Raw genomic sequence first — 25,176 nt, forward strand, 5'->3', positions numbered from 1 at the left:
AATGAGTCCACTCTCTTCACTCACTTTCGTCTCTTCCTCGTGTTTGAGCTCCTCTCAGAGAGGATTTAAGAAAGAGCTTTGATGATGGCTGTAGCTCAGGAGACAGAGCAAGGCATCTAATGATCAGAAGGTTGGTGGTTCAATCCCTGACTGCTCCAGCTGGCACACAAAGTATCCTTGAGCAAGACACTAACCCTCTCCGATGCATCCATCAGAGTATGAACGTGTTAAACAAGAATCAGTCCATTCACCATGGAAATATCAAAGTAGAACGTGATGGCAGTTATGATTGGCTGCACAGCTGGATCACATGACCAGGTGAGTGGTACAAATAACAGGAAGCTTCTCTTGTGGCTTTAATAATCATTTGAATTGATAACTTGTGATTTACAGACTGTTCTTTATCTTTTCATTGTCGTCTGAAACACAGAAAAATATCAATGTTGGAAAATATGACATTTATATCTAGTTTCTAAAGGATGGTTTAATTCTCCAAAGGCCACCACAGACATGACAAAGTTATTTCATCATTATAATGCACAAAAACAAAAAGCAGGATGAGCCCTGCTGCTCACCAAACTTGTGTTGAATAATAATTTGTGAATCATTTAGTTTAAAACATCAACTGACTGAATCCATGAATCTCATCATGTGTTTCTGAGTGAAAGACACAGACATGTACAGACTGAACTGTTTCTCTAACAGGTAAGACTAACTACACAGAGTCACTGACTCAGGGCCAAGGAAAAATCTTCCTACAGTCTTCTTCATAAGTTTGAAAGGAGAAATCTCAAAATCAGAAGTGTTTCTCAACCCAAATCCAGGATAAAGAGGTTCAGTGAATGTGGTGTGGAAGGTGTGGAGGTGGATCAGAGAGTCAGAGGAGACTCTGTAGAAGGACAGAGTGCCAGCAGGACAGTCCACACACACTGCTGCTCTGTTAGAGACAGAGGAGGAGGAGGAGGAGATGGGTGTTTCTCTGTTATTGTGCCACACAGAGGAATAATGATCAGAGCAGCAAAGACTCCAGGACTGATCATTTCCACCAAACACACACTCATCACTCCTTCCTTTCCTTTTGATTCCTCTGTAACTCACTGATATCCAAGCCCTCCTCGTCCACTCGACCTCCCAGTAACAGCGACCAGTCAGACCATCTCTACACAGCAGCTGTTCACAAACATCAAATCTGTCTGGATGATCAGGATGTGACTGAAGCTCCTCCACATGTGTCACCTTCCTGTTGTTGTCAGACAGTTGGAGCTTTGTGTTCACTGTGTTTGTGTCGATTGTGAGTTGACAGGAATCTGATGGAGAGAACAAACACAATCCAGCTGCAGTTATTGATCCATCATCTGTTCATTGATTGACACTTTGATGATGACTCCTGACATCAGAGATGCGAATGATGAAGATGGTTGAATGTGTGCTGCTTTGTTTTCATGAATCCCATTAAAAACACACTTACACTTCCTCAGACCTCCTGGTCTCAACCATCGGCCTCCAGCAGGCTCCACCCTGAAAGGAGGAGGGGGGTCAGAGCAGCACAGTCAGCATGCACACATGGACATTACATGGCTCTCATATGCACACTGTTACACACTGATAAAGGAACAGTCCAACATTTTGACACATAAATGTTTCAACTTCAAAAGAGCAAAACTCATAATCACATCACATTTAATCTCCTTTATTAAGCACGATGTCCAGGGAGCATTGACATGTGCCACAGTCAAGGTCCAACACACTGTGACATTCATGCTGTCAGGGAGTGGCTGCATATTAAATGTAAAGACTGGGACTGGCTACAAAAACTGATTCAGTACAGGTAGAGGGCAGCAGCCAGTGCATCACATATTTTGAGCTAATGCAGCGGTCATCACACCACATACTGCTTTCTATGTAAAGGAGCCTTCATTCTCAGATTAGGGCTGTTTGTGACCATAAAGTCTGTCTCACAAGGGCAGCCACTGGTCCAGGCGAGGATGCCTCCACAGTGGGATGTCTGAGGGTGCAGACATGGGTGAAGTTAGGACCAGGTGCCAGTGGACCTGTGTGCCTCTGGAGATAGGAGTTATTGTTTCACTCCACCAAAAGCAGGAGAGAAAGATGTTTATTAATAATCCTTCTAATTAATAAATGCTCTGTAGAGCAAATTTGTTCAAGGTAAACAAACATAAAATATGGAAACAGCATCAACCAATCACAATGCTGCACTCTTGCAGGAGGAGGTTGTGATTTGATGCATGTGATGAATATATTTATTTCTTATTCTCCTAACAGGAAAATTATCCTTTATTTTTGTATATTTATACTAACATAAGTGCATTTAAAGGCTCGTCATCTTGATTTATTTATTCAGAAATGATGTCAAACAATAATACAGGGAAACCCTGAATTAAATGACACAATTCTTGGTCATTGATGGTTACAGCTAACAGTGTCTCTGGGACCACTTTGGACAGCATTTGACTGAAGTGCTGTTTGGCTGCAGGGCCACCATGAAGGCTCTTTCTGGAGCTCTCAGTGCTGCAACACATATCCTGCAGTGCAGGCTGCAGGGTACCAGGACCAGTGGTTGTTAATGCTACATCCACTTTACAGTCAAAAACACCCACTAGTCTGGGCCTAACACCCAACCAGTGACCCGGTTTCCTCCACCAGCTCCATCCCTTTGTTTCTTAATCTCTTCTTTCTGTTGGAATGATTATTTCTTATTATAATTTGAATTTCAAGGTTGATCGACCAAAGTTAATTCACTTTGACTGCATTCTATTTTTCTGTTGTTTTCTACTAACTATTATCACAAAGTCCAGAAGATCAATTTGATATTTTAGCACAAACAAGTTTCAGTAGTAAACGCTCAGAAGCAGCAAACTAGCAGTGCAAAATAGCCCATTTTAGTAGGCGGCCAGTTAAGTTGAGTGACCTAGTAATCCATTTACTTTTACTAATATGTTTTTCTAAGCTGGGGAAACAACTTCCCCCTAATTCTAGTTTATGCTGGGCCAGGCTAAACATGTCCTGGACATGGTCTCTGCACACAGATAAAGCTTAAAATAAATAAAGAGAGTGAAAATGTCAGTTCCTTTCCAGAGATCAGTTTGAACAGGCTGCACCGTTGTTGCTGACAGAGATTTTGTCCTATGAGACCCCATACAGACATCTACTGTTTAAGTTAGAGCAGAATGGAAAAATGTTCCTATATGTGTGATTGTTCAAATAACACTGGTTTCCAGCGTTAAGTAATCACACAGAGCCAGTTTCCTCATCTATCAGACACTGTTTGTGGCTGTAACGGCCATCTACATTCCTCAGAGTGTCCAGTCTTAGCTGCTCAAGCATCTTCACTGCTGCCCCTCCTGGGTTATTGTAGCTCAGGTCCAGCTCTTTCAGATGGGAAGAACTGGAGCTAAAAGCTGAGACCAGAGACTTGCAACCTTCCTCTGTGACCAGGCAGCCTGACAGCCTGCAGACATGACAAATACTCTTAGAGAAGAGAAAAATAGCTAAATGCAAACAGGAAATCGCAGCCAAAAATCATTAAGAAATGGCATGACTGAAACAGGAGTTTAAAATGGCCATTAGTCAATCTAAACCTTAGATTGTAAACCTCTAAACCTTATATACTGAACATTTCAAGAACGCTGACCTGAGTGTTTCCAGTTCACAATATGGACTTTTCAGTCCAGAAGACAAAACTTTCACTCCAGAGTCCTTCAGGTCATTGTTACTCAGGTCAAGCTGTCTCAAACTAGAGGGCTGGGAGCTGAGTAGTGAAGGCAGAGTTTCACAGCTTCTCTCTTAGAGATTACAGACACTCAATCTGAAGAGACAATAATGAGAAAAATAACAATGTTAAACTTTCTGGTCTGAACCTTTGAAAAATACATGATCTAGATAAAATATCATCTCTATAGAGGTTAAATCATGTGGAGGGTTAATTAATCATCAATAATTAATCGATGAATCATCATTAAATAATTTATTAAATGTCATTAATGGATTAAGTTCAAAATACTTATTAAATATATACATCATTGATTTAATGCCAAATAATTTCTTTTCCAACATTTACAATAAATTAATTAAAAATTTAATGATTTTTAAATAAATGTAATTAATCAATTAATAACACATTTAATTAATTATTTAAGAATCTATTTATTTAATTCATTTGGGCCCTTCTAGCCCTGCAGCTGTGCATGTGCTCACATATCCACTGGTATGTGTCCTACAGGTATTCTCACAGCAGTGCTGCTGAACATTAAATGACCAGCAGATGTCAGTTCTTCATAATAAGCAGTTAAACTTTGTGTGATCTGCCTTTGGGTGAAGCAACAAAGCCGGAAAAATTGGACACATTCACAGAGCTTTACCACACCATCACTAGACAACAATGGAATTATTTTAACTAAAAACAAATAATCAGAAAGTCTTCTGCCTGGTCTCGTACCTCTGTGTTTCTGTAACATGAATAATGAGCTGAAATTCTCCTCACGACACCACCGATCAGCTCGAAGGGCCCTCGAGTTTACCTGCATGCATCCTGTTCACCTGTCAGCTGTTTAACACCTGCTGCTTATTCAGCAAACACGCCCACATTACCTGGTGACAGTCACAGTTTAATGCGGGCCGCTGTTTGTCAATATAAAATAGTTTAGTTCCAATATTGTGCACATAATTTGCAAATGCACCATATTTTACAGACCATGAGGCTCACTGGATTATAAGGCGCATTAAGCGAAACAAAAATGTCGCATGAGTCAAACTTTACTCAGCTCATTCTTCTTGCTTCCTCCACTTCCGTACCATTCATTCATTCATGTTTAATTCTCTCACAGCTGCTTTATTCCCATGTTGGGAAGGGCGATGGACACTAAGATAACTACAGAATACTTTATAAGTGAACCTGATGCTTTAATCAGGATTTGGGCTATTTGCATTTAAATTAAATCAGTAATATAGTTCTGCCACTTATCTGCTCTAATGACTGGAAATCTGATATCCAGTCACCAGCACAGCTCACTCACTTACAGTCACTGACTTCACTGTTTTTGCTCCTGAGCAAATCAGTTTGTTTTAGATTAAAGTTGTTTCATAACTGCATCATTTTACTGAAGTTTAATGTGTCAGCGGAGCACATGTGGAACTGAACCATTCGCTTGTCTTAATTATCTGATGTTTATATGTGTTACACTTTTTTAATCTTTCATTTTAAATTGAAACTAACATTTAAAAACATTTGGTACAATGTGGAAAGAGGAAGAGTATTTCCAGCAGGAGCAGAAACGTCTGACTCAGCATGACGATGCTGTTGGTGGATACTGAAGAGCTCAGCCTGTCAAGACAGGATTAGGTTATTGTTTTTAAACATGTTTATTCAATTATATTCTGAGGCCAGTTATCTGGTATAATCTTTGGAAGTCTATTAAAATAAAAATGAAATCAGATGTGTGGTCTTTTGGTTGTTTTTGTTTTGTTCAATAAGCAGATGTTGGTGTTTCAGCAATGCAGTAACTTAAGTTTAAAAGGCTTGTTAGAACCTATGAAACACATCATACAGACTTGTGGACATTAGAAGACGACTAATAATCATCATGAATAAGACTAAAGGCAGGAAGGTGTCCTTTATAACTAATAATATTAATAACTAATAATATTAATATCATAGTCTGTCTGCAGCTGAGACAATACAAACTCAAACTGTGGGGAGAAGATTATATCACTTCAGTTTAAATTGACCTTAAGCGCCACATTTTCACAGACTTCTTTATTTACAGCATTTTTTACGTGCTGTATAGATTATACAGTTAGGTCCATAAATATCTGGACAGAGAGAACTTAGTTTCTGATTTTGGTTCTGTACATACACTAAAATCAATTTTAAATGCAACAACTCAGATGTGTTTGAAGTGCAGACTTTCAGCTTTAATTCAGGGGGTTGAACAAAGAGATGCAGAAAAATGTGAGGAACTAAAGCATGTTTAACACAATCCCTTCATTTCAGGGGAAATGTGGAGGAAAAATTAGAAAAATTAAATAACTTAATGAAATTAATTAAATCATAAGATTGTCAGCTGATAACCAGCTTCATGCGACCGCTTATCCTGGTCCCAGTGTTAGTGTCAGTGAATCCAGTTAACAGAAAGACATCCTGGATATACTCGACTGACTTTTTAGACTCAAGATTAATAATCATTATAAAAATTATAGTCTAACATCCAGAAATCTGCACGATGTGTTTCATTATGTCTAACAAGCCTTGTACAGTTAAAGCTAACAGTTACTACATGCATCAGTACATTTCTATATTTTTATATCTATAAAATAAATCTGACACTTGCCAGACTTTATCAAAGGTGTGAGCGTCACAGCAGAGGCCTTTGTGTCAAAGTAGCTGAGGATCAAACAGAAAAACATGAAGGTTTTCCTGGCCTGGGATTTTATACAAATATTCTGCAGTACATCAAAAACAAAAGAAAACCATTAATGAACATATGAACATTACCTGATGCTGCTGACGTGAAGCAGAGCAAAGTTACAGAGGTTTGATTACAGACACAGCTGAGCGTTTTGCAATTTTGCATCATTTTAAAAAGTTTAAATTTGTTCAGTATTGAACGGCAGAAACGAGGCTTTGTTTTCAGAAGTAAGTAAAAGAAAAAAAACAGCGGCCGACAGGCTGTAAGAACGGTAGACTTGTGCATAACAAGCAAGCGAATAATGCAGAAAACAGGAAACTGTTCTTGAAGTACAGAGAGAGAGAGAGAGAGAGAGAGAGCTGTGCATGAAGTGTGATTTTATCCTGGTGGCAGCAAAACAATCAGAGGGAATTCATGACGATGTTTATGTGAAGCGTAGTTTGGAGCTTCTTTTGCTGCTGGTTTACTCAATATTGTTTGGAGAGATCAAACCTGCAGCTTCAGAATCAGCGCAAAAAGGGCGTAAACACAAAGCGCGGAGCCGCCGCAACATCAGAATCAGCGAGCTGTCGGCTTTCAGCTCGTGTCCGTGCAGTCAGGTGAGAAAGTCACATCTCACTGATTCTGATGCGTCGGCGGCTCCGCGCTTTGTGTTTACGTCTTTGTGCAGAATCCGTGTTCCTGCTCTCATTTACTGTTTTAGCTGTTTGGTGGTTGTTGAAACTTTGGGAGGTTTAACCTGAGATTCTGGCGTTTTGGCCAAAATAAATTTATATTAAAAATCGATTCAGGATTTTAATGAATCGATATCACGTTATCCAAGCCAGAATCGATTTTAATCGATAAATCGATAATCAAAACCACCCCTGATGCATATACACGGGTCACACTGCTTATTGAAACCCCCCAAAGATCAGATCTTAATCAGACAGGTTTTTGTTTTTTGTTTTCAAAGTTTAGACTTTGCTTCTATTGGACTTTTTATCAGTAACACGTGCTCACTTTTTGCAGGAACAGTTGAAACTAACATAAACAAATAACTCCAGAGCTGATAGTCAGCAGGGGGTTTACAAGTTGTGGCCGCGTTGTCGGCGGTATAAGCTCGACCACTTGCAAGGTGAGCTGGCAGACATCACTGAACTCATCAGAGATGATTAGGTTCATTTTGACAAAGTGAGCAGATATTTAACCTCCTAGGACCTGGCGTCCACATATGTGGACATCACAATTTGGGTTGTTTAGACCAAAATACTACATTTTGCTCTACAAGGGCCTGATATCCACTTACGAGGATGTTACACTGCCACTGTGCTATCAAAATTTTAGACAAATATCCTCATATGTGGCTCTCATTTTTCTCAGAAACAAAAAATGTGGTAATTCTTTGTTTTTACATTCATCAGGTCCCAATCAGCCCAAATATCAAAGAGAAATTAAAAATGAATGCCACGGAGGAGTTTGGGTCTTAGGAGGTTAAAGATTGTGCCACTACATTCTTGTCTAGAAGATATTAAAGTGTATTTGGTGACACACAAAAAAGGGTAAAGTTAAAGTATAGTTTGGGTCCACACATGTCCAAACCCTGGTGTGTAGGCCTACTTAGTTTTGAGGAATTGTCATGGGACCGGGGTCTGGGTGACCCAGGGCCTGTAAGAAGTTATGGACATGTGTGTTTTTGGTGCTGCTGTCTCCTGTTTCCATGTTTGTGTATCTAGGTGTGTGTGTGTGTGTGTCAGCCAGGAGCCTGGCCACACCTGCGGAGGAGAATTACTCACACCTGCAGCTGATCAAGCCTCGTCAGAGGAGCTACTTAGGAGTGTGGTGGAGCTGTCGCCGATGCTGGATCATTGCGTAACTTCACGTTAGTCTCTTGGCGAGTTAGTTAAGGTTAGTCTGCTGCATTGTGGTGTTGCTGACGGCTGCCTCTTTGTTATTCCCCAGGAGGAGTGTGGAGACGAGAGGGCAGCGAGCACGGGGTGCTCAGACACTGAGGAGCGGAGACAAAGAACACTAACACTGGCAAGAGGACATGTCAGAGTCGGGAACGCACTGGGGATTTATTGTTGTTTGGATTATTTAGCATCACTGTAAATAAACGCACTGACCTCATCAAAGAGTCCAGCAATGGGGTCGTCCTTCCCCTCATCATAGTCTGCCACGCAGGCCGTGACAGAAAAGCCCACTAAAAGAACGCCCACCAGACCAAAGCAATGGTTTTGACTTGATCAGCATTAACCCCGCCCCCTGACTTTGATGAGTGAAGCTGACAAATAAAACGTATTTATGAACAGCGATGCAGGGCCAGGAGTAGCAACGTGAATTAAATAAATACATCATTAAATAATTCATTAAATGTGTCAGTAAAATAATTAAAATAGAAAACAAACCAATAATTGATTAAATATGTAATTAACTAATTTGAATTGTATATAAACAAATAATGAAACATTTTAAATGAAATTAATGGATAATTCATTATTAATATATTTCTTTAATTGACTATGTACATTTTTAAATTAATTACTGAAATAATTAATTCATTAGTGATGTATTAATTTAATACAACCATATACCATATACAATACCATAAAATTGCTAATTTACTCAAAATCTATTTAAAACATCAATATTAAAGGTTAACTTATGATAATGAATACATGCAACTATAACTGATGACATAAAAATGAGGATTTCTTAAGCTGAAGCCAAAGTGCTGACTCATTTGTCATGTTACTCTCAAATGTTTTCCCTAATAACAAGAACATAATTACACTTTAGCCACAAGAGGGCAGCAGCATTAATATAAGTCACATGTATATAAAGGCACAGTGATTATATTACAGTGATTTTGACAAAAACAAAACAGTTGATGGCAGTGTGTTTTTCCATGACAGAATAATTACGCACTTTGCAGTTATTTATTTGTAAAAAATGTTTGGAATCATGTATGATCTTGGTTCTACTTCTCACGTGTTCACCACTTTGTGTTGGTCTTTCACGTGGAATTCCAATAAAACTGATTCATGTTTGTGCTGTAATGTGACAAAATGTGGGAAAGTTCAAGGGGGCCGAATACTTTTGCAAGCCACTGTAAAGTTCACTATCAGTAACATCATAGCACCACCCAGCTGTATAGAAACTCCGTCATGCTAGCTAGTACACAGTATGAGTTATTGTAACTGACTGTAAAAAGTCAGCACAAGGAAAATAAACTGCACCTAAACTTGGTTTATATCTGACCCAGACAGACTGCAGGTCATAACTTCTTACCTGAAGTTCAGTTCACCTGACACTCGGACCGGCGGCCGCCTCGGGTCTCTCCTCCTCCTGCCTCCCCTTTCCCTCATCCACCTGCTGCCTCTGTGGAAGCTCCGCCAAAGCCACCACCAAACAACTGACTTATTTTTACACATCGACCAGCATCCGGACAATCCGCCACCTTCCATCGTTTATACCGTTACAAGAAAATAAAAAAACATCATCGGCCCATTAAAAACGAAAAATCACCATCAGTATGCCCGATGGCCAGTCCAGCTATGGTCGTGCCATCAGTTAACCCTTCACGTGGCAGCTGTGACACGCGTGCCCAGGGTTGCCGACCCCTGCTCTAAAGCATCTGATTTGGATTCCTGAGATCAAATATATTTTCCTTTGTGTTTGTTTTCTTCACATTTGTGGCTTTAATGTAGTGTTACATCCTGTTTGTTTGCTTCCATCTGTATACATGTCCAGATTCACTGTTATGTTTCTATTCTTACATTGCTGTGTGATCACTGTTCCCTCTGCTGACTGATGTGACCTTTTGTATCTCACACTGATACTTGTCATATTTGTATCTGCGCCTAAAAGATAAAAAGTTTTCCATGCTAAAACACAGCTCCGCCTCCTGCAGTTCTCCCTCTGAACCACTAGATGTCTCTGTTATCTAAATGAAGACGTGCAGCACAGCAACCACAGCAGCGCTCAGATCACACGTGTCCTGTTATTATGTATAAAAGCATGAAACAGGTGAGACAGGTGGGATCAATATTAATGTTGTGGAAATATATGAAAAAGCAACAGAAGAGTGAAAACATTTCGTGTTTCTAGAAAGATCTTTCAGCTCACAGCTGCTCACAGACTGTATTTACAAGTGACAAACTGCAACTCTACAGTACATCTACAGTATATATCAAATATATTCTGTATTCAAATCTATTGAGTGATGTTTGAAAGTCTTTCCAGGTGAGTTTGATCCAGGAGGGTCTGAAGCCAGAGTCAGACAGAGACTGTGCAGAGACTGTAGAAGGACAGAGCAGCAGCAGAGCAGTCCAGATACACTGATGATCCTCTGTCAGATCCAGAGGGACACACAGGGATGATGCTGGACTCTACATTGTGTCTGACAGTGGAGCTGTTCTCAGAGCAGTTCACTCTGCAGCACTGACAGTCATCTGCACTTCTTCTCATTCCTCTGTCAGTCACTGCTGGATGAAGCTCTCCTCTCCACCTCCCAGTAACATGGCCCAGTCAGACGTCTCTACACACAAGCTGCTGCTGCTTCAACCTCTCTGGATCATCAGGACACAGCTCCTCCTCTCTCAGCACACACACCGTCCTGTTTACCACCATAGCCTCCACCTGCAGAGAGAAGAAGGAAGAGCAGAGGAGATAAACGAGTGTTTCCAGAGACTCTTCATCAGCTGTCAGTCAGTGATGCAGCACATCCAGTATAAAGAGCAGCAGGGACTTCAGTGCTGGGACTGTACTAGGACTCATTGTTGCTTCACTTTTTCTAATCTTTGGATTTTTATTGAAGTTGATGAAAATGTTTTTCCCTCCTAGTTTGAGTTTGGACTTTCATTCATTAGAAGAACCTTGGTGTGTCCACTCTGAGCTCTGTAGGAACCCCAACAACAAGCCCAACAATCCAGATGGACGGTTCCAGCTGTTAACTGGAGGAATTCCATCCAAACATCTGCTCTCACTAAATTCTTCCTCACCTACAGACTGTGTTCTTCACTGCTTTAAACTTGGAAACGAATGCAGTCATTGGTCTGCGTGCTGCTTTGTTCAGAGAGCTGATTGGCTGTTGACAGTGTTTGATCAGAGCGTGTCAGCCGTTACTATGGTGACCATAAAGGTCAGAAACAGGAAGTGTTTGTGTCCAATCCTGAAGCCTGTCACCATTCTCCTCTCACAGCTTCACTGAGAAGCTGCAGCTTTACAGGAAACACTGGATCTTTGTTTCATACTGACTGTGTTTAGTACAATACTGCTGACAGCACCACCCACTCACTCCATCACTCTACTGACCACAGAGTCTCCAGTCTGTAGTCTGGACTCTGCTGAAGATCAGACAGCTGCTTCACATCTGGATCCTTCAGGTTGTTTCCTCTCAGCTCCAGCTGTCTCAGATGGGAGGGGTTGGACTTCAGTGCTGCTGCCAGATAATCACAGCTGATCTCTGACAAACCACAGCCCATCAATCTGTATAAAGAATGAAAGATGTAAGTTTATTAGACAAAGTGTGAGCTTGAAATCATTCAGTGTTTCATCATCTGTTCAGAGCTGAAGAAGGTTCAGAATGTAGAAGTTTAGAAAATGGAAACTCCAAACAGCTGACAGAGTTCATACGCCTTTGTCAGGGTCAAATTCAAGCAAGACCATGTGAAAATTAAAACACATCATCCTAGGTGAACTTAAACACCTTTGTTCCCCCCGAGGTCATAGATAATGAGATAAAACATGCTAATGTGTGATGCTGCAGAACCACATCATGTCGACTGAGTAGCTTATGATTTGGCATCATTGCAGGCAAACCAGCATATGAAATGGATGTAACAAATCCAGACTGGGCACCAACACTGCACATGGGGCATGACGACATACCTGTATCAGACTCGGACCGGCACTCAAGGCGTACGCAACGGAAGCAAAAAAGAGCACCCATCGGAGGTAAACAACCCCCCCCCCCCCCCCTCTAAAAACATACTAAATTGCTATCACTGTACACTAATCCGCACATAACTTCGAGATGAATCACACACCTGTCATTGGAATATTGGTGTACATTTACCTTATGTCTAATTTTATCTTACAGGCTTTCGTTATGCAGCTGCAGAGTCTGAAGGTGTGCCCCGTGCAGAAGTGATTGATGAAGATCTGACAGAAGACCAACAGCAAAATCACAATGTCATGGAGGCAGTGGACAGCAGTTGTGTTGGACAAGTGGAGGTTGAGGTAGCAGCTGCAAATGTGGATATACTGAAGAAATGTAAACCTTTTAAAATGATGACAGATTACAAACTCTCAGCTGTGTCTGTAATCAAACCTCTGTAACTTTGCTTCACTTCAGCAGCATCAGCTCATGTTCACATGTTGATTCATGGTTTGCTTCAGTTTTTGATGGACTGCAGAATATTTTGAAGGTTATCTGCTATAAAAAGCCAGAACAGGAAAATCTGCTTCATGTGTTTCTGTTTGATCCTCAGTGACTTTGACACAAAGGCCTCTGCTGTGATGATCACACCTCTGATCAAGTCTCACAGTGTCAGCTTTGTTTTTATACATATGGATATGTGCTGATAAATGATCAGAGTTATAATATTTCCCACTGTCTGCTGTGTGCCGTGACCTTTGACCTGCTAAAGACAGTCAGCTGTGGATTATTCATTGTTGTGTCTGATACTTAGAACTGTGAGGAAGAACACTACACAGTTAATCAGGGTCCCCTCTCTCTGAATCAGGGAAGGTGGGCAGGCCGCGTGTGGGCCGCGGGCCATATGTTGAGTCTCACTGTTTGAAATGTGAACATTGTTCTGCTGCAGTCAATGGACTAAACCAGAGAAGAAGAAAACAGACTTTACCATGAAGATCCTCAGTGTGGATCAGTATAATATCAGCCTGATGTCTGCAGTTTAGTGTCAGCACAACTTTCACATCATATTCATCTCAGCACAACTAAAACATGCTGACTGACCTCAGAGTTTCAAGTCCACATCCTGGACTCTGCAGGAAACCACACAGATGCTTCACTCCTGAATCCTGCAGCTCGTAGTTGCAGCTCAGGTCCAGCTGTCTCAGATGGGAGGGGTTGGACTTCAGTGCTGCTGCCAGATAATCACAGCTGATCTCTGACAAACCACAGTCCCTCAATCTGTATAAAGAATGAAAGATGTAAGTTTATTAGACAAAGTGTGAGCTTGAAATCATTCAGTGTTTCATCATCTGTTCAGAGCTGAAGAAGGTTCAGAATGTAGAAGTTTAGAAAATGGAAACTCCAAACAGCTGAAGCCAACAGGAAGCAGCTTCAAACAAACACAACAAGAGAAAAAACTCTGAATGTTTCACATTAAAGTCGTACATTTATCATAAAAACAGGACAAAGACTTGAAAAAGTCGTGTTTTTCCGTTCCAGGAACCACAAGGCTTCACTTTTAAAGGTGAAGTGTGAAAGAAATGGACATATTTGAAGTCCAACACCTTTTTCCAGTCACATTATTAAAGCAGACAAACTACAAGCTCATTTTCATTCCAACAAGTCATCTTCTGACCTGGACTAACAACACTGGTCTCTATGTGCAGCTGGCTGTGAGACCAGTGCTCAGGGAGCGTCTACAAAGTGCAACACTGAAAGAACATCACACACTAGCTGTGTCCCAAAACGTCGGCTGCATCCTTCGGAGGACCCGGTATTCGCGGTCTACGTGGGCCGGGTCCTTCAAAGAATGAAAAGGCTGGAAGTGCGAGGCTGTGAAATGGGACGGTCGAGCCTTCAGATTTGCGTCACCGCTGTGTCGGTGGAGGTTAATAAACTCGGCCGTCTGCTCCTTGCTATCTAAAATATAACAGGACACTGGCGTAAATTCTCGACCGTCTCACACTTCTGTTTAATCAGTTTCCTGTTTAACGTTTATTCAGCTGTGTGAAAATCCCGGAGGAACTTTGATCTCAGCCAAACCGATTTACTCCGGAACAAATAAAACACAGAAAAAAGGCAAACAATTACATTTTTAAGTTCTCCGAGTGACTTATATATCGTGTTTCACCTGAGTAGCGAAAGAGCGGGGTCTGAAAACGATGAAGCCGGGCGTCCGCTGCTCTCGCCGGCTGGAGTGACCATTGAACCCCCCGGCTTGCTAGCGAGCGGGTGGGGAACAGACGTCTCCGAAAACGTCGGCACACTTTTGCAAATATGCGATGTCTTGATAAACCAAGCAGATATTTGAAGTTTACACAGCTACTTTCTCGCCTGAAAATATGTTAAAAGTTTATTTTGTGACCCAGAAAGATTAATAAGAGTAATTTGAAAACTTAGTAGCAGCCGCCATTGTTGGCAGCTGAAATTTGGCTGGGCCGCGCTATGAATTCTGGGATATGGTGGGCCACGAAGGACACACCCGATGAATCCTTCAAATTCGGGGAAATGAAGGACGCATTTGTCGGGCACATTTGAAGGAGTCGACAAATACGGACAGCCTTCATCGCCTGGCTGTGAGGTAATCGGCCTTCAAATGCAGCCTCTGGAGGATGCAGCCGACGTTTTGGGACACAGCTACTAATTTGCTTCCATCATCCAACCTGAAGAGGAAACAGAGACGCCTCCCCTTCAAAGTAAAAGCTGCTCCTTTTGGACACAGTATCAAAGAAAGTCTACAGTATAACATAGAAAAGACAGAACAAAGTTTTGGTTGTTTTTAAATTGTGCAGAAATGAAACTACACTAAGCTCAATTATGTGACAGACATTTCATCCCATGTCAGTTTGGCCTCATCCTGGGCCGGATTATCCAGCACACACTCTGACCACAGGTCCATGTTGAGCAGGATGAGCTGCTGGCTAATCTGGAGGCTGTAGCAGCAGCTCACAGTCACAGTGGATTTCCACTCATGAAAAAGCTCTGGCTGCTTCATTTCTCATCTCATATCAGAGACTTTAATGCTTCACTGAAGCTGTACTGTGATGCTTCCATATTCCAGTGAGGCCTCCATAATGATTTCAGCTGTTCTGTACACACACTGTGTGCCCTGTATGGCTCAAAGTCTCTGCAGCCTGTTTTTATCTGCTATCATCAGATCTTCATCATCCTCATCCACATCCCTCACACACTCTACAGCCTCGTCAGCACTGACTTCATCTTCACTGACTGATGGAGCACAACATGAACCTGTGGAGGCTGAAACACTGTCCTGTCAAACATCTCCCCGTCACCACTCCACTTCTGTCAGCCTTTAAATGAACCCTGCTCAAGTCTGTCACTTCTGTTTGGAGCTAAAAGGAAAAACTGTTGTTCAGTCGTTTGGAAAGACAACATTTCTGAAAGCACTCAAACTCCTTCACATTTGTCTTCAGACACATCCTGAACATTTAGGAACTAAAGAAAGTTTCAAACATCAAAGACCTGAAATATAGAAAAACAACAACAGCTGCAGTCAGTGAACTCACCTCAGAGTCTCCAGTCCACAGTTTGGACTCTCCAGTCCAGCACACAGAAGCTTCACACCTGAATCCTGGAGGTCTTTATTTCCACTCATGTCCAGCTCTGTCAGATGGGAGGGGTTGGACTTCAGAGCTGAGGCCACAACTTCACAGTGAGACTCTGAGAGTCCACACTGAGTCAGTCTGTGATGATAGAAAATATAAAATGTGTTATTATAAAAGCAGAAAATCTGCATTATAAACACAGACTGAATGTATATGAAGACAAAACAGAGTGAGGTCATAATCTGATGAATCTGCTCTTCACATCTGTGCTTCAGCTCCTCTTACTGTGTTTGACATGACACAACGATTGAGTCTCTCTCAGACCTGCAGACTTTTAATGAGAATCTTTGTTTGGCTTTAATCTGCAGATGAAGGAGGAAGATGGTGTCACATTTAGGCTTCCATAATGTCCACAGTCTGTCACTGAGATCTGATCCAGAGTCAGAGTGAAGACACACATTTGGACTGTTTCCTGTTTTGACTCCAGAACATTTTGAATGAGTTCAGCTCAGTGAAGAGTTCCAGCTGGAAAGATGATCTCTGTTTGCTACCTGCTGTCAGGTACGACTGTTCACGTCCACACGCAGGAAAAACCTGCTGACTGTTACCAAACGGAGCAGAAATCTCATCACTGGACAATAATGATGAATGAACTCAGAGCTGCTGATATCAGATCTGATTTCAGGGGAACTAAACACAGAAATGATTGGCTCATTTGAGCTTTCTGAGCCATTATCTGCTGGTGTGTCGCTAGTTGGCAGAAAATGATTTGTATTCCTGTTCAGGGCTTCAGTGTTTATGAGTCCAGATCCAGGTGACAGCAAGTCAAAATGATGTTACCTGTCTGTGTCCAGCAGCAGCCTGTATTCACTTTGAATATTGTTATAACCTGACATGGATCAGTTTGTCTTTGATTGGTTTGTAAATGTCACTGTTTCCATTGGACCTGAGTGACGTACAAAGACAGAGAGGGAGAGAAAGGAGAGAGAGGATGGAGACAGCAAAGAGAGAGCAAACACAAACAGGTGAGAGTGGACAGGTGACCAAGGTCAGCAACCAATCAGAGAGCTTCTGTTTGACCCACAGTCACTGATGATGACTGCACATAACCAAGCAGTGTGTTACTCTGATATCAAATATGGATCCTGCTCTTATAATAATGATCATCAGATGATATTATTGTGTTATTTTGTAGCTGAATACGATGTTTGTGTGATTATCAGTGAAAGAAGCAGTGAGGAGGATGGAGAGAGAGAGAGGACAGAGGGTGAAGTTAGAAACACTAAAAGGATTTTTCATGGATTTCATGGATGATTTGAGTGATTTCCAGCAGGACACTTAAACATGTCAGTGGACGTCCTAAAGAACATATTCACTGATATGAAACGTGTCATTGAACAGGATTAATATCAGTGGAAACATGGTGGAAACAGCTGTGACTGCATGGATGTGACACACTTCAAATCTGTTCTCCACTCTTGGATTTGGGATCCATGGAGCTGCTGCTGAGTCTGTACAATAAAGGAATGGTGTGGAAGGTTGCAGCGTACGGACACAAACACTTTGTGGTTACAATCTGATTTTATTTTCAAAATTAAACTACTAACCTACACTGATCAATGATGTTAATGATCACATCTGGACTCACCCAGCCTTTCTGCAGTTCCTCACAGCTGGAATCAGTCTCTGTCGTCCCCGCTCTGATGTTTTGTACTTCTGCAGGTCCAACTCATCCAGAACCTCCTCTGACATCTGCAGCATGAAGGCCAGAGCTGAGCACTGGATCTCAGAGAGTAACTTCTCTGATCTGTTCTCTGACTTCAGGAACTCTTGGATCTCCTGATGTACTGAGAGGTAGTTCATCTCCATCAGACAGTGGAAGATGTTGATGCTTCTGTCAGGAGAGATTTCATCACTGTTCATCTCTTTCAGGTTGTTGATGACTCTCTGGATGGTTCCTGGACTGATCTCTGTCTGACCCAGCAGACCTACTAAGAGTCTCTGGTTGGACTCCAGACAGAGGCCATGAAGGAAGCGAACAAACAGGTCCAGGTGGCCATTTTTACTCTGGAGGGATTTATACATGGCTCTGCTCAGGAAATCATCCAGAGAGGACTTGTTGTATTTTTTTCCCAAAAAGTTCTTCAGCACCTTTGTCTTCCTGTTGGTGTGACAGTGGAACATGTAGACAGCAGCCAGAAACTCCTGAATGCTCAGATGAACAAAGCAGTAGACTGGTTTCTGGAAGATCACACACTCTCTTTTGAAGATCTCTGTACAAACTCCTGAGTACACCGAGGCCTCTGTCACATCCAGACCACACTGCTCCAGGTCTTCTTGGTAGAACATGATGTTTCCTTTCTCCAGATGTTCAAACGCCAGCCTCCCCAGCTTCAGAAGAACTTCCCTGTCAGCCTCCGTCAGCTCCTGTGGACTCGTCTCATGTCCCTCATGGTACTTGTTCTTCTTCCTCTTTGTCTGAACCAGCAGGAAGTGTGAGTACATGTCAGTCAGGGTCTTGGGCAGCTCTCCTCTCTGCTCTGTAGTCAACATGTGCTCCAGAACTGTAGCAGTGATCCAGCAGAAGACTGGGATACTACACATGATGTGGAGGCTCCTGGATGTCTTCATGTGGGAGATGATTCTGCTGGACAGCTCTTCATCACTGAATCTCCTCCTGAAGTACTCCTCCTTCTGGGCGTCAGTGAAGCCTCGTACTTCTGTTAGCCTGTCAACACATGTAGGAGGGATCTGATTGGCTGCTGCGGGTCGGGAAGTTATCCAGACGAGAGCCGAGGGAAGCAGATTCCCCTGGATGAGGTTTGTCAGCAGCTGGCTGACTGATGACTTCTGTGTGACATCAGACAGCAGCTTCCTGTTGGTGAAATCCAATGAAAGTCTGCTTTCATCCAGGCCGTCAAAGATGAACAAAAGCTGAGAGACAGCCAGCTTCTCTGCTGTGACCTTCTGTAATGTTGGATGGAAAACATGGAGCAGCTCCAGAAGACTGTACTGCTCATCTCTGATCAGGTTCAGCTCCCTGAATGAAAGCAGAACCACCACACTGACATGTTGGTTCTCCAAGCCCTCTGCCCAGTCCAGAGTGAACTTCTGCACTGAGAAGGTTTTTCCAACACCAGCCACGCCGTTGGTCAGAACCACTCTGATGGGTCTCTGTTGGTCAGGTAAGGCTTTAAAGATGTCCTGGCACCTGATTGGAGCGTCATGGAGGGCGTCCATCTTGGAAGCTGTCTCCAGCTGCCTCACCTCATGTTGGGTATGAACCTCTTCACTCTGTCCCTCTGTGATGTAGAGCTCAGTGTAGATCCTGTTGAGGAGGGTTCTACTTCCTGTTTCATCACTTCCTTCAGTCACACGTTCACATCTCCTCCTCAGACTGATCTTATGTTCATCTAAAACCTCCTGCAGACCAACATCTGCTGAAAGAAGGAAAAACAATGAGACTAAAGAGAAAGAAAACTCTTCAATGTCTGAACAACACAAGAAGTCCAGTTTTCAGAAATGAGTCCATCAGCAGACAGATGTTCAGTCTTACTTTGTACACAGCTGCTCTGACTGGCTGTCTGCAGTCCAGCTCTGCTTCTGGATCTTTCTCCACACTGGGGACAGAAGGAGTCTCCTGATGAAGCAGACTGGTCCCAGTATGAGGAGATGCACTGTCTGCAGAACCAGTGTCCACAGCTGGTAGAGACTGGATCCTTCAGGACGTCCTGACACAAAGCACAGCAGGACAGCTGCTCCTCATCACAAACACCACTCCTCTTCCTCTCTCTGTGAACACATTTCTTTATCACTAAAACATTTACTGTCAGTGAAAAACATCCAGATGTGACCAAACTGCAGTTCCTCACAGTTCCTTTGATTTCATCAACACTAATGAGCTGCTCTTCCTGTCTGCCTGTCTCATTAAACACTGAGTGATGAATACAAACTCAACACTTCCTGCAGACTTCCTGACTTCACAATAAAAGCTTTCCATCAGAGAGACAGTTATGACTTTCACTGTTTTACAGCCGCTGTGTGCAGATTATCTGGGTCAGTTCACTCTGAAGCAGCTTAGAAGTGTCCGTGTAGAGCCGTGGTCTGACACACAGAGACTTCTGATTTTCTCTATTTAAACAAACATGATGAAGATGAGCAGGTTTCTCTTCTAGTATAAACTCTGTGTCTCTCTGGCTGGCTCATGATGGCTTTTCAGGTTTTATGTTTTGCTCTCTCCTGCTAGCGTTTTGCCTGCCTGGGTGGAGATTGTAATGGCCTCTCGCTCTTGGTCCACACAGTTATGATGATTACACCACCTGTTGCTGATTCACCTGGGCTTACCGGGAACCATTTAACGCTGCGGCATGGAGCAGTTCGTCGCTGGGACATTGACCCTCCTGTGTTCATGATCTCAGCTCCTGGCTAAGAAATCTCTCTCTTAATTCACCAGTTGGGTTAACTTTGTGTATACTTTGAGTAAATATTTCCCCGGACCTGGTTACAGACGCTTACCTGTGATTCCTGATGAGACCATATGGGAAACAAATGATCCTTTAGCCATTTATTTTTAGCTCAAAATGACAACATTAACACAGTAAAACAGGTCTCTTTCTTAAACAGAAGCCTGTCATGCTTAACTTTTGAGAATAAAAGTAAATCTTTCTTTAAAAGAACTCTGTCCTGCTTAACTTAAAATTATATAAATTAATAGAAAGCAATAGAACGAAAAATATTCTTGTAACAGTGCACATATAGTGCATTTAGTGCAATTGGCTTCAGTTGAGGTATTATTTCAGCTTTTCTAATGCTAATCAGCTGCTCCTGTTTGTAAACCCGCTTGTTCCCATGATTACGCATCTTAACTCATCATCATTATTCATCTATGTATTACTTTTATGTATTAGTCATCTATTTGTTGTAATCATCTATCCTTGCAGTTGTTTATTACACAAAATAAATTTATATTATCACACTTCTGGCCACATAGCGCTGATATTCACTGCACATGCCCATATTAACCTTAACCAGAGGGTTTAAAAAATAAACCAGTGTTTATATACCATATCTGTTTCTGCCGTGGCCTGGTGGACAACAAATTGGTTTAGGGTTCCCCGAGCTTTCACGCCCCTCATGTTCTTCATGTGCCCACCATTAGAAGCATGCCTATGGAAAAAGTGCGCCGGCACACAGTGCAGTGCGCTTTATATGTGTTATCGTGCACTTTTCCAGCCAGGCGTTTTCCTTTTCCCATTCCTCCCTGTACTTTTGCAGCCTTTTTTTCTTTCTCTGAGCGAACAAACATTGCTGCTCTGATGCTGGGCTTACACTGTGCGATTTTTGGCCCATTTTGAGACGATTTATGAGTCATGCGACCGATTTGGCGATCGGCCCGATTTTGCCCTTCATCGTGTGTCGTGTAGTATACGTGGGGTAACGAGAAGCGATTAACACCTCACGACCAGCTCCCGATCATCAATTGCTCGTGAGCGTGTCACCACAGGCGCTCACACTGCTCACGCGCAAACACGTAAACGTTGGTGAAAAAGACGGAGCAGCACGGCTGTGCAGCGTGTGATCTGGACACAAGCGATGGAGGCACAACTGTAGAACTTTGGAAAGCTCATCAGAGCCTTTTCAATGTGGCATCACAAAATTATCACGACCACAACAACCGTGAACATAGTTGGATTTACACTGCTGCTCAATCACAGCTGCCTGATCAATGTTTTTCATTAGCAATTTAGCAAAGTTGATGGTGGTTTGTGTGTCTGTGTGAGAGAAAGACAGAGAGAGAGAGCGACAGATTTTCTGTTATAACCTTCATTTTATGGAGGCACAGTGTGAGCACTCAGGTCGCATCAGAGCATCGGGCGGTATAGTGTGAGACCTGCATCGTGACCTACCAACTGCGAGTCAATCGTGCAGTTTGAGCAGGAGCTGAATAACGTGACTGAAAAAATCGCACAGTGTCTGCCCAGCTTTAGGTGTACTGTCGTCCGAGACTTGCACCGCAGTGTCGGCGTTTGTTTCCCTGTTGGCCATGCTTCTTGTTGTGGTCATCTGTTGTCTTCCGGTATTTTCTCCGCAAGCGACCTTTCCTCGACCAATGAGATGAGCGGTAATCTGAATTGTCATAAGTGTGCTGTCAGCTCATTGGTCACAAAGCAGGAGAGGGGCTGGGAATTATGTTTTCAAACAAAGCGTTAATTCCATAAACATTTATAGACTACTTTTGATTCTCACTGTATTACGGGACAAAGTGCGTCCCTTATTAGCTCAATACGGGACAAAGTGCGTCCCTTATTAGCTCAATACGGGACAAAGTGCGTCCCTTATTAGCTCAATACGGGACAAAGTGTGTCCCTTATTAGCTCAATACGGGACAAAGTGCGTCCCTTATTAGCTCAATACGGGACGTGTACTTTTGTTTCTAAATACGGGACGATTCCGTTTTTTAAGGGACGGTTGGCAACCCTAACAGTCATAGCCTGCTGCTAGCATGAATGCTAAACGTACTGCTGTGGATGATCAGCAGAAAAACATGTGGTCAGTTTGACTGTTTGCTGTATTTAAAGTGTTTTTCTCAGTTCGTCTGTATTCAAAGTGCATTCGGGGCTTTAGCTGACAGCTCTTTGTGCTAACAAACTAAACTCTCTTAGTTTAAGCCAACAGACTTTACCAAACACAAAGCCTGCTGCTGCCTCCATGGGTTAGCTTGTGTGACTGGTGTTTACACCAATGAAATCTAAATCACACTAATGTGTCCTCCAAGGTGTTTGGTGGGAGCACTGAGTGAAACATAAGAGCTCTGGTTAAGCCTCATCAGCTGGATAGGCTGTCCACCCTAGTCCAGGCTTTAACTCAAATCTCTGACTGGCTTTCTAACAGCTACCTTGTTAGAACAAGACAGAGACCATGATCATAGCTCCTCCTGATCTATATTCTAAAATCAGTCAAGTTGTTGCCCCTTTCTGTTCTTCTGCTGAGCCAAATATTCGAAATCTTGGAATAATATTTGACTCTTCTTTGGGCCTTGACTCACATGTAAAGTCTCTGTCTCGTTCCTGTTTCTTTCATTTAAGGAATATTTCTAAACTGCGACATATGGTCTCCTTAGCTGAACTGGAAAAAATTGTCCATGGATTTGTGTCATTGCGTTTAGATTATTGTAATTCCCTGTTTACCAGCTTGGATAAATCATCTCTTTCTCGCCTCCAAGCTGTACAAAACGCAGCAGCCAGACTACTAACTCGCTCTACCCAGCGAGCTCACATCACTCCTATTTTATGTTCGTTACATTGGCTCCCAATAGATTTTAGAATTATTTTTAAATGATTGTTTTAACGTACAGAGCACTAAATGGCCCCAGATTATTTATCCAAGCTTCTCACTAAATACACTGCTGCTCGCTGTCTCCGCTCACAGACTCAGAGTTTGTTGGTTGCTCCCAGAACACGTCTGAAGACGAAAGGGGGCGGAGCCTTTCAGTCTGTGGCACCAAGGCTGTGGAACAGTCTACCTCTACAACTACGTTTGGTTGACTCTGTGGGATCCTTTAAAAAACAGTTAAAAACTTTACTGTTTAAACAAGCTTTCTGTTGACCAATGCTGTTTACATTGTTATATTTTTAATTCACATTTAAACTCTATATTGTGTATATTGTGCATTTTGCTATTTATCGTACTGTTTATTTTAATCTCTGTGTGCAGCACTTTGTGACTGTTTAAAGATAAAAAACACTTTGATGTTCTCTCGTCACCTAACAAAGTCCAAACCCTGTGAACTATTTTAGCTTTAATAACTGTGGATTCAGGTATCCTGAACCCATCTTTGGACATTTGTAATTAAATATTTTAAAACTCCATCAGAGACTCCTGATGTGGCTGTTTGGAGAAGGAAAAGAGGGACAAAGTGGAGCGTCGAGCTGAGGCTTCATTCACTGCAAACCTACAGTTATGTTTCCTTATTTCTGCTGTTTGCATGTTCACAGCTGAAATAAAGCTGCCTCTTTGGGAAAACACAAACATGTAAAGGAGTCATCACAGGTCTCTGACCTCGTTGGTTCAGGTTCAGCACTGAAGTTTGGAGGGTAACCTTTGGACCAGTCACTCCTCACAGACGGACAGCTGGATCCTGCAGACTGTGACCTCTGACCTCTGCAGACACAAACATGTTTTATTCAATGATCAATTCTCTGATAAAGTGATTGAAGCAGCTGTGATCACACAGACTGCAGATAATGCAGCTGTTTCCTGTCAGTAACAGTCCTCTTAGATTAGAGTTCAGCTTTTTACAGGAAAACAAATGTCCCTGAATGCAACAGTGAGACACAGTCTGCCTGTGTGGCTGTGATAGCTGCCGTTAGGAGCGCTCATGTGTTTGCAGTTAGACGAGGAGATGTTACCATCATGGACACGTTAACAAATCCTGCAGCATCACGTGGCACAAACACTTTGTGTTCCTGTCATCTGCAAGCAACAGGAAGTTCATTAATAAAGGCGGGATGGAGACGCGACTGTGATGGTTCTCCTTCATCCAGCTGTTACACACATCTGGGCTCACACGACGAGCCTTTGTCTAATACAGCAGCTGCTCTCTGAACACTTTTCTGAAGAGGAGCTGCACAAACCTTTGTTTGCTTTCTAGAGCAGCGTATCAAAGTCAAACTACCCACTGCTAGCAGCTGTTTCTATCATAGTTTAGGATCCAGATGTGTGAGGTCTAAATTTACACCTCTGATTAAAATACACAGTTAAAAACAGCCAATTGAGTCCAAATGTGTCTTAAACCAGATAAACTGACAGTTACAGCTGAGCCTGTGTGTCCTTGGAGACACTGCTCTGCTACAGAGATGCATTTTAGAAACCAGGAAACATCAAAATCATTTAAATCAGAGAGTTCTTGTTACTAACAGCTTACCTCGCTGCAGCAGAGACAGGCTGGGATTTAAAATCAATGCCTCGATGATTGGACCGGTCACTCTTTAAGGACACAGAGCTGGATGGTTTCTGATTGACGCTAAAAATAAGTGAACATGAAACATGTGTCACATCCAATGTGTCCAATACATTACATAAAAAGTATAAATAAAGTATTAAATAGTTTATTATTTAAATCGTTAAATAGTAAAAAGCTGATTAAAATTTCAAACATTTTAATACTGACATGAACTTACTTTTTGTCAGATGACTTTTTTCGCCCTAAATTACGAAAGAAATGCTTCACCCGTTTGCTCTTAGAGGACACACTTCTGGGTGGAGGTCCAGGCTGGTTCCTGTGAAT

The 25,176-nt window shown here is 42.2% G+C and overlaps 2 protein-coding genes across 2 annotated transcripts in view; both read right to left on the bottom strand.

Annotated features, from left to right (window-relative positions):
* Positions 1–25,176, bottom strand: part of LOC146577727 (protein NLRC3-like) — a 620,451-nt gene that overhangs the window by 589,607 nt on the left and 5,668 nt on the right. The window contains exons 3-4 of the mRNA XM_085268219.1: positions 25,070–25,168; positions 24,814–24,912 (exon numbers count right to left, since the gene is read on the bottom strand). Coding sequence (XP_085124345.1) covers positions 24,814–24,912; positions 25,070–25,168 — 198 coding nt within the window. The remainder of the gene's footprint in view (positions 1–24,813; positions 24,913–25,069; positions 25,169–25,176) is intronic.
* Positions 281–4,028, bottom strand: LOC146577742 (stonustoxin subunit beta-like; the record flags this gene model as incomplete). Its single annotated transcript, XM_085268427.1, has 2 exons — positions 281–1,309; positions 4,009–4,028. Coding segments are annotated over 2 exons (618 nt in total), but the record flags the coding sequence as incomplete, so codon positions are not given.

Source organism: Mchenga conophoros, linkage group LG3, assembly GCF_057382185.1.
Source record: "Mchenga conophoros isolate Kocher_MC1m ecotype Shallow Benthic linkage group LG3, M_conophoros_male_GT1.1, whole genome shotgun sequence".
Lineage (NCBI taxonomy): Eukaryota > Metazoa > Chordata > Actinopteri > Cichliformes > Cichlidae > Mchenga > Mchenga conophoros.